Consider the following 10,300-nt stretch of genomic DNA (forward strand, 5'->3'; position numbering starts at 1 on the left):
GTATCCTCACAAAGTGGATCAGGACTTTCTACAGGAAAGAACCAGAAACATGAGTGTTATGATTATAGAAAATGTGACAATTTCATTCCTGTAAAGACTGAATTTATGAAGAGAAATCCTCTCACTGCTCTGCAGACAGTCAGCCAGCTCCTCCTGTTTCATTATTCTCAGGAAGTTAACTGCAAGTTTCAGAAATGCCTCTCTGCTGCTCCTTCTCTGCTTCTCTTCCTCACTGTCCAACACCTCCTCTTCATCCCTCTGACACTCTGAATAATCTGGATTCAGATCATTCTGCAGCTTCTTTAGTTCGTTCTTCACAAAAGTAATAATGTTTTCCTCCAGCATCTGGAAAATGAATGACACAATCAAAATTAATGAAAATTCAGATCTTCATAGTAAAAACAATTTTTCACAGATTTGCTTTGTGTTTGTTTTCAATTTAACAAAAATTAAGTTTTAAATTTTATGCAAGTAGCTTTTTAAAATAAAACTCCTGCCAGACAACATTATCATTACTGGATATTTTTTGTGGACTGTCAGTTTGGTTCTTATTCATATAAGAACATAGATTATTAACATTAATTTACTTTTCTGAAAAAAATGTCTTATATAAATACATATGTATTTTTTAAAAAAGCCTGTTTTGATCCATCAATTTTAAGTAGTGTTATCTCCAGGCTACGCCTTTTATCCACAATATAAAAAATAAAGTGAAACTAATTCACTGTCTAATTATTTGTGGAATTTTGCCATTATTTTATGATGAATATTGGACTGTGCAACATAAAAACAATTTAAAAAGGAGGTTGGTGTACATGTACAAACCTTAAATACTGAGTCCAGATCAGTTTGATGCTGCAGACTCTCCTGATCAGCTCTGTGGAGACATCATGAAGACATTTGAACCATTTAGCACATAAATACAAGCCACAGATTTCTTCTGTTTCGTTATCATCTTAAATAAAACAAATACTACTGTGCTCTAGCAAACCTATTGTGTTTATTTACACTTATTTATTCATTATTTGGAGTGTGTTCTTGTAATGACCATATTATGGATATGCCCTGCACATTGCATGAACATCAAGATTAAAGAGAATTTTATAAAAAGGTGGGGAAAAAGAAATTTGTTGTGTTGAAGCGTTTTATTTAAAATGTTGCCCTTGTGTCTAAAACTACCAGCAGCAAGGAAGAGGAAAGGAAAAACAAGAATAGACTAAACGCACAGAGGTTTGGAGTTAATGAAAGTAGTTTTTATTTGAAGGTGGATTTCAGTCCCTGATTCTGTAAGATGACATGAATAAATGTACAGTTGAAAGTAAGTCAGGATGCATAATCGACATTTCCCAATACAGAAGTTGTTACAAACACTATAACAGCAAGAAGGATGTTTGCTAGAGAGAAGTGTGTGGCTCTTAAAAGAGCCTTTGTTTTGGTGAAGCCGAGCGCTTTGCGTTTACTTGGCCTTGGCGGGCTTCTCGGTCTTCTTGGGCAGCAGCACAGCCTGGATGTTGGGCAGCACACCACCCTGAGCGATGGTGACTCCCCCCAGGAGCTTGTTGAGCTCCTCGTCGTTGCGCACAGCCAGCTGCAGGTGACGTGGGATGATACGAGTCTTCTTGTTGTCGCGGGCTGCGTTGCCAGCCAGCTCCAGGATCTCAGCGGTCAGGTACTCGAGCACAGCTGCCAGGTAAACGGGGGCGCCGGCTCCCACACGCTCCATAGTTGCCTTTGCGCAGCAGTCTGTGGACACGACCCACGGGGAACTGAAGCCCGGCACGGGATGAGCGGGTCTTGGCCTTAGCTCTGGCTTTGCCTCCGGTCTTTCCGCGGCCACTCATTTTGACAGGTTCTTTTCTTCGTAGTATCGAGACTAAGAGAAAATGTGGCCCGATCAGCTCAAAGCCTCGCTTATATTTCCGCAGAGCGCGCGCAGCTTCGTCACGCACCAATCGCAGAGAGGCTTACGGCAGCGCGCAACATCAATGCACTTTTCTCCAATGAGCAGCACACACCGAGGCGGGGCGATGCTACACGTGGAGCCCGTCACCAATCACGAGCCGGAGCGGCACCGCGTCACAGCCAGTCACACACTTTAAGAGCAGCGAGTCTCCTCTGTTCGCTACATTTTCTGCTCTTATCACAGGGAAAGAAAGTGAGGAAGAATGGCACGAACCAAGCAGACTCGCTCGCAAGTCTACTGGCGGCAAAGCCCCCAGGAAGCAGCTGGCCACCAAGGCCGCCCGTAAGAGCGCCCCGGCCACCGGAGGCGTCAAGAAGCCTCACCGTTATAGGCCCGGTACCGTGGCTCTGCGCGAGATCCGCCGTTACCAGAAATCCACAGAGCTGCTGATCCGCAAGCTGCCCTTCCAGCGCCTGGTCCGCGAGATCGCTCAGGACTTCAAGACCGACCTGCGCTTCCAGAGCTCTGCTGTCATGGCTCTGCAGGAGGCCAGCGAGGCTTACCTGGTCGGACTCTTCGAGGACACCAACCTGTGCGCCATCCACGCCAAAAGGGTCACCATCATGCCCAAAGACATCCAGCTGGCTCGCCGCATCCGCGGAGAGAGAGCTTAAGCTGCACGCTCTCCTACCAACAACGGCTCTTTTCAGAGCCACCTCACTCACACCAAGAGCTCGCTCCTTTATTCTTTTTATTAGTGTACTTTTTATAAAATAAGTTTTATTCTCACTTCAATCTTCATGCTGTTTCTATACCAGAAATTACAGTTCGCATCAATGTGGAATTCACTGACTTCATTTTCAGAATTGCCTCACTATGGCCAATGTCATTGGCTGGGCCTTTCACGGACCTCTTTACGTCTTCATGCATTCTCAGTCACCAGGAAGACACTAAGGACAGTATAGATGTAAAACAAACATGCCAGCAGTTTATCTCAGTTAACGAGAGGAGCAGGCATGTGTGTGGCCCCTTCACATAGTGGACATTGAGTTGTTGTGTGGGGCATGTAGTCCATGTCTGTTGCTGTAACAGTAGTTCATGTTTAGAATAAAACATCCCAGCTCACTAACTTGATCGGGGCAATAGTGCCTAAAATGTTGCATCATTTTGCCGAGAGATCTTTTACTTTGTGGTCATCTTAGATGGACAAAAGCCACCAGGTCATTCAGTGTTCCCTTAGTGCTAATGCATGTAAGAGATGTTGGTGCACTATAACTGAAGTAATGTTAAGTCCTTAAAGTCATATTCTTTTATTGTCATGACTGTATTTGAAGCTATTTTTTATTTTTGTATGATACCTGATTTATATGGAATATGGCTGAAGTAAACTAAAGTCTAAAATACTTACTCAGTCATTTGTTTAATGGTAATTTAACATTAAGTAATTCACATATAAAACTATGAATTGTAATTTTAAATGGTTTAAAAGCATGAAGAATAGCATATGTAGGCAAGTATTTTTCTCCTGTTTTTTTTTGGTTTTTTAAATAATCAAGAAACAAAGACAAAAGCAGGGCAGGGTTCGGTGGTTGAATCATCCGTCCCCACCAATGCCAAAACCAAATCTACGCCCTTGTCAGGATCATCCCCCACCACCTGCAGCTGGCCGTCCACAACGACGAAGAGCTGAACAAGCTGCTGGGCCGACAACATCGAGGCCAAGAAGCATGAGAAAGCTGAATAAATTCCAGCCACTTTCCTCAACCGACTAACGGCTCTTGTAAGAGCCACTCACCTCTGAGAGTACACTTGATTAAAGTAATGACACTAAATCTTTAATCCATAGGTGTCAAACTCATGTTCACACTAGAACTGAAGTGGGACAGCCCTGTTAGTCTATCAGTATGTGCAACACATTTAGTTGTTTTAGTACATGAATAAAAATCTGAAATCTGTGAAGTTATTACCCAGACTTTTCTTTTTAAAAACTTGCTTTGAAACCAGAGATCTGTGTCGTAAGTGCATAAGATGACCTTGATTAGTCCCACAGGTGGGAAATTTGTTTCGTTACAGCAAAAGTGCAAAGTTATGTAGCAGAAATTAGAAAACACTGGTATGCAATAGAATACAACTGAGTAAGAAAATAGAAAAGTACAACTTTGTCAGAAAAAAGAATTGCACATATAGCAGTCTTATTGCACTTGTGTGGATGTGTGTGTTTGATCAGCTGCAAGTTTTTGTTGTAGAGTCTGACAGCAGTGGGGAGGAAAGACCTGAGTAATCTCTCTGTCCCACATCGTGGGTGCTGCAGCCTGCCACTAAAGGAGCTGCTCAGTGCTGTCCGAGTTTATGCTGTCAGAAGCATAAACATTGTTAAAACGTAAAAACAAGACAGCTGAACAGATTAAAGAGGTTCAGACTTATAATTGTAAATCACTACAAACTCTCATTTAGGTCTAAGATTCATTTAGACCAGAAAGCGAACCACAGCTGTGAGCTACATGCAAACACACTAGTGGTGTGGTGTATTTTCTGTAATTCTGATCCACTCCTTCAAAGAAGCTTTTTAAAGTTATTATTATTATTATTATTATTATTATTATTATTATTTATACCTGGAAGCACGTCAACTAAATGTAGATAACCTGGCAAAACTTCTTGTTTGCAATGTGGGTCGTTCCATCACAGATCATTTACAGTTGCCTTTGATACTTTGTTTGCAGTTTAAACAGACATGTTGCATTTCAAGTGCATAAAATCTGGGTACTAAAACATATGTTAGACAATGTTGCTTGTATGAAGGTTATGTCAGGATTGTGAGTGTGAGTAAGCCTTTCAGAAAGGAAGATCACATCAAAACTGTTATATTGATATGATTGGTGAAGATGATATTTCAGGCACACATCAGGAAGAGGTTTAAGAAGCTTCATCGGGTTTCAGCCACTCATGTCCACCTTTTACTAGATCAAAGGTGGGTTAGTTACCTAAAAAAAAAAAAAAAAAAAAAAAAAAAAAAAAAAAAAAAAAAAAACTAAGCAAGCATTTCTGCATCAAGCAGATTTATGGCAGGAATACATTTACAAATAAACTGATGAATAAGTGAAATTTATTATTTTTCTTTTGTTTGGTCTATGACTGTTCAGTGAGTATTAATAAACCGTGGTATTGAATAGGCCTGTAACCTGTGAAGTTCAGTTTGTGGTCATGACAGTTATTGTAACGTTGTGAAGAAAAGCACGCATTACAGCTGAATCTTATAGCAAAACGGAGAGTCAATATAATATTGTAGCGTCCGTCGACAGACGATCAGCTTTCCGGTTACCGGTGTTTATTCAGAATAGTAACACGGGCTACTGTGGGCCGTAGCCAACGCCAAAACAACGGGGGAAAGTGCGCTCTACAGCAACAGCACAACCCCCAACGCTCTTCTGTCTTCCGCCACACACAAACCACTCTAATGCCCGCCCCCGAACACTGTCAGCCAACCACACACCTGCTCTCCTCCAGACTTTGTCATTGGTAGCTGATGTGATTGACAGGCTAACCGGCCTCTCGACTACTGCACATTCAAGGACACTCGGTAAATCGCCATGCTGCGGATGTGGTCCAACTATGCCGTAAGTAATTGGCAATTCTGAACACAATACACTGATAACACAACAGTCAACTAACTTGTAACCCAGTCAGTTACAATATGTAGGCAATGTCAGTCGATCATAACGGAACAAAACTCTCAAAGTTAAGTGTGTGGCTCTTAAAAGAGCCGTTTGATGGATTAGGTCGAATGAGTTTAACCGCCAAAGCCGTACAGAGTGCGGCCCTGCCTCTTCAGAGCGTACACCACATCCATGGCGGTCACAGTCTTCCTCTTGGCGTGCTCAGTGTAGGTGACAGCATCACGGATGACGTTCTCCAGGAACACCTTGAGCACACCACGGGTCTCCTCATAGATCAGACCGGAGATACGCTTCACTCCGCCACGGCGAGCCAGACGGCGGATAGCGGGTTTGGTGATGCCCTGGATGTTATCACGGAGAACTTTACGGTGACGCTTGGCGCCTCCTTTGCCGAGTCCTTTGCCACCCTTGCCTCGTCCACTCATGGTTACAGTTTCTTCTTTAACGGCAAAGTCGGAATGAACTCAACACGGAGCAGTCTTTTTATGTGTGCTCAGCGGACGTAAAGGAAAACAGCCGGGCGGCTCGGAGCTCAGTGGCTCCACCCTCTCTTCTATTCTCTATGTGGAAATCGTGTCTTTTTTTTAATGACAAATTAAGTCTAACCAAAGGGAGGCTCTCACCAAATTGCACCCACAATGCCCGAGTCGAGTTCATATTTTTATTTCACATAATTAATCAATTGAAACTAAACCCAAGTGTCCACATTAGTAACAAAAACCAGACACCCTCTTAACGTTTTACCCAGAGTCTAGTGTGACCTCTGTGTAGTGTCTTCTCTGGTCTGCATTCACAACAAAAAGGCAATGGTTAGAATGCTCTCTTTTTAATGTCGTGGGCAATCAGCACAAAATCTCGCAGGAATCCTCCATTATTCTGAGGATTACATTTCCACTTGCAGTGTGATCGTATAGTGGTAAATTTATACAACCAAAATAGAAAAACTTCAACACCATTAACATTGCATGTTAAATTTCCCAAATGAAAGGAATATAGAAATATATTTTAAAGCTGTACATGAAACAATGTAAATTCTCTAAACAGTGTGGCACAGTCACATACCTGCATTCACAACAAAAAGGCAATGGTTAGAATGCTCTCTTTTTAATGTCGTGGGCAATCAGCACAAAATCTAAACGGGAAAGCAACAACAGAGTTAGCTAACTATGCTCCCATTTTGTTTCCTCTCCTCCCAATAAAGAAATCTCCCTGAAAAATAAATAAGGGGACACTCGTGGCCAGGGCCGGAACCCAGTTGTCTTCACCCTTCCCAGTGTGGTAGCTCTTTTTTTTGTGTGTGAAATTATTTTTTAACCATTTGACTTGAATTTGATTTAAGCAGATGCATATTCTTTGTGATATGACCATATGGGAAACAAATGATCATTTAGCCATTTATTTTTAGCTCAAAATGACAACATTAACACAGTAAAACAGGTCTCTTTCTTAAACAGAAGCCTGTCATGCTTAACTTTTGAGAATATAAGTAAATCTTTCTTTAAAAGAACTCTGTCCTGCTTAACTTAAAATTATATAAATTAATAGAAAGCAATAGAACAAAAATATTCTTGTAACAGTGCACATATAGTGCATTTAGTACAATTGGCTTCAGTTGAGGTATTATTTCAGCTTTTCTAATGCTAATCAGCTGCTCCTGTTTGTAAACCCGCTTGTTCCCATGATTACGCATCATAACTCATCATCATTATTCATCTATGTATTACTTTTATGTATTAGTCATCTATTTGTTGTAATCATCTATCCTTGCAGTTGTTTATTACACAAAATAAATTATATTATCACACTTCTGGCCACATAGCGCTGATATTCACTGCACATGCCCATATTAACCTTAACCAGAGGGTTTAAAAAAAACAAACCAGTGTTTACATACCATATCTGCTTCTGCCGTGGCCTGGTGGACAAGAAATTGGTTAAGGGTTCCCCGAGCTTTCACGCCCCTCATGTTCTTCATGTGCCCACCATTAGAAGCATGCCTATGGAAAAAGTGCGCCGGCACACAGTGCAGTGCGCTTTATAGGTGTTATCGTGCACTTTCCCAGCCAGGTGTTTTCCTTTTCCCATTCTTCCCTTTCTCTGAGGGGAACAAACATTGCTGCTCTAATGCTGGGCTCACACTGTGCGATTTTTGGCCCATTTTGAGCCGATTTTTGAGTCGTGCGACCGATTTGGTGATCGGCCCGATTTTGGCCTTCATCGTGCGTCGTGTAGTATACGTGGGGTAACGAGAAGCGATTAACACCTCACGAGCAGCTCCCGATCATCAATCGCTCGTGAGGGTGTCACCGCAGCTGCTCACACTGCTCACGCGCAAACACGTAAACGTCGGTGAAAAAGACGGAGCAGCACGGCTGTGCAGCGTGTGATCTGGACACAAGCGATGGAGGCACAACTTGTAGAACTTTGGAAAGCTCATCCGAGCCTTTTCGATGTGGCATCACAAAATTATCACGACCACAACAACCGTGAAAATAGTTGGATTTACATGCTGCTCAATCACAGCTGCCTGATCAATGTTTTTCATTAGCAATTTAGCAAAGTTGATGGTGGTGGTGTGTCTGTGTGAGTGAAAGACAGAGAGAGCGAGCGACAGATTTTCTGTTATAACCTTCATTTTATGGAGGCACAGTGTGAGCACTCAGGTCGCATCAGAGCATCGGGCGGTATAGTGTGAGACCTGCATCGTGACCTATGAACTTCTAACCCCTGCGAGTCAATCGTGCAGTTTGAGCAGGAGCTGAAAAATCGCACAGTGTCTGCCCAGCTTTAGGTGTACTGTCTCCGAGACTTGCACCGCAGTGTCGGCGTTTGTTTCCCTGTTGGCCATGCTTCTTGTTGTGGTCATCTGTTGTCTTCCGGTATTTTCTCCGTAAGCGACCTTTCCTCGACCAATGAGATGAGCGGTAATCTGAATTGTCATACTCGAATTGTCATAAGTGTGCTGTCAGCTCATTGGTCACAAAGCAGGAGAGGGGCTGGGAATTATGTTTTCAAACAAAGCGTTAATTCCATTAAAAGTTATAGACTACTTTTGATTCTCACTGTATTACGGGACAAAGTGCGTCCCTTATTAGCTCAATACGGGACGTGTACTTTTGTTTCTAAATACGGGACGATTCCGTATTTTAAGGGACGGTTGGCAACCCTATTAGCTAACTATGCTCCCATTTTGTTTCCTCTCCTCCCAATAAAGAAATCTCACATAAACGTGCACTCAGTTCAACATAAAGACTGGAGAAATGACCCGCAACGAATGATGTATAAACAACAAAAATAATCGGGTCAGACTGTATTACTTTAACAGCCTGCGACATGATATTTCCTCCACACGACATTTGCGCATCCCTTACCTCCATTATTCTGAGGATTACCCAGAATCCTCTGCCCTTTGTGAATATTGCAGGGTGACTTTTTCAACAGTAGGTGGCGCCAATGTCCCATTTAGTGGGATTTAACTTCAAATCTATTTAACTATGTTACACTAGCATAACTTTTCAAGCTAAATTAAAATGTATTATTAATATTAAACATGAAACTAAAGGCTAAAAGTACAAAAACAAATCCCGTTTATTTATTGTATTTGTAAGCCTGTCCTTTACAGTCAGAATTGTAATGTGAAGCCAAATATTTGCTTCACCAGGGTGAGCGCTATAAGCTCTTCTTCACATGTCATTTTATTTCTGAGAAATCTACAAGTGTATTTATTCAGTGTACAGTACAGCGATGGGGACAACCAGAGCTACTCCACCCGCAGTCACAGTCATGCTGTTCCTCATTTCCGCCAAAGGCCAGTAGATGGCGGTAGTTTTAGCCGCTCCTGTTTTCTTTTATATCTTCTTTTAAATGAGATGTAAATTTAGGAGTCCATCAAGCAACCCTTCAGATTAATTTCCTAACAGCAAAAGTGAGTGGAAGAGTTAAGTCTTTTGTTCACAATGACATAGCTGACAGGCGCTTTTGACTTTTTGTACACAGTTAATTTTGTAAAGCCCCTCGCATTGCATTCATAATCAAGTTCACTGATTGACTGTCCCGCAGTGTTGTTTTGTGTATTTCTGTTTCATCCACTTTAATAAAGTGTCCTGTGTTAAAGTAACTGTGAGTTGTGGATTCACTTAATGAATGCCTAAGTTGGGCTTTAATCGGCCTTAGACTTACTGATGTAACGGGTGTAGAGCCAGAGAGCAGCACGGCTCCTCCCGAAAACCCTCAGTGTCTATATGCATTTAAAATTGAGGGTAGGGCACCAGCGCCAGAGGTGGGTTGGAATACACCAACCATCCAAGGGCACCAGGTATCTATACTTTTGTTGTTAAAATATTACATCTCAACCAAGTACTGTATGCTTTCTATATTTTTGCAGTGTATCACACACACAAAAAAGACAATATACTGTACCAAATATTGTCAAAAAAGTAAGAAATCTTTTGGGGTGCTTTAATTCATTTTGGGCTAAAACACCCCTGAACTCAACACAAGATTTCTCCATGAACCATGATGATAGTTAAATCCAGAAAGTAATCTTTGTTTTTATATAGCAGTGAGCCTGAGAGGAGGTTTTAAAATCAGCTAAGTGAAACACAAACCTGGTCTCTGGCTCATTTGACACACCTCATAAAAAGTTTGCACACACGGGGAGTTCATTTCCTACTCATTCTTGATGAAACACACCACAGACTTGTTGTGTGGGCTCCTGTCT

At 41.9% G+C, this 10,300-nt stretch overlaps 2 protein-coding genes and 1 pseudogene across 2 annotated transcripts; 1 reads left to right on the forward strand and 2 right to left on the reverse strand.

The window, feature by feature from the left end:
* Positions 1–1,435: 1,435 nt before the first annotated feature.
* Positions 1,436–1,894, reverse strand: LOC121812628 (annotated as a pseudogene).
* Positions 1,895–2,150: 256 nt separating this feature from the next.
* LOC121812627 (histone H3-like) lies at positions 2,151–2,633 on the forward strand. Its single transcript, XM_042215315.1, is given in 2 exon segments — positions 2,151–2,186; positions 2,188–2,633. Coding segments are annotated over 2 exon segments (411 nt in total). The 5' UTR covers positions 2,151–2,165; the 3' UTR covers positions 2,578–2,633.
* A 3,016-nt stretch (positions 2,634–5,649) lies between these two features.
* Positions 5,650–6,037, reverse strand: LOC121812626 (histone H4). The gene has a single exon (XM_042215313.1). It carries the CDS (start codon positions 6,003–6,005, stop codon positions 5,694–5,696), a length of 312 nt encoding a protein of 103 aa, XP_042071247.1. The 5' UTR covers positions 6,006–6,037; the 3' UTR covers positions 5,650–5,693.
* Between the last annotated feature and the right edge of the window lie 4,263 nt (positions 6,038–10,300).

This window comes from Haplochromis burtoni, unplaced genomic scaffold (assembly GCF_018398535.1).
Source record: "Haplochromis burtoni strain Fernald_Lab_line unplaced genomic scaffold, NCSU_Asbu1 Contig_694, whole genome shotgun sequence".
Lineage (NCBI taxonomy): Eukaryota > Metazoa > Chordata > Actinopteri > Cichliformes > Cichlidae > Haplochromis > Haplochromis burtoni.

Bases quoted from the DNA above. Each gene is read 5' to 3' on its own strand.
- LOC121812626 (XM_042215313.1), bottom strand. From the start codon at position 6,005: ATGAGTGGACGAGGCAAGGGTGGCAAAGGACTCGGCAAAGGAGGCGCC.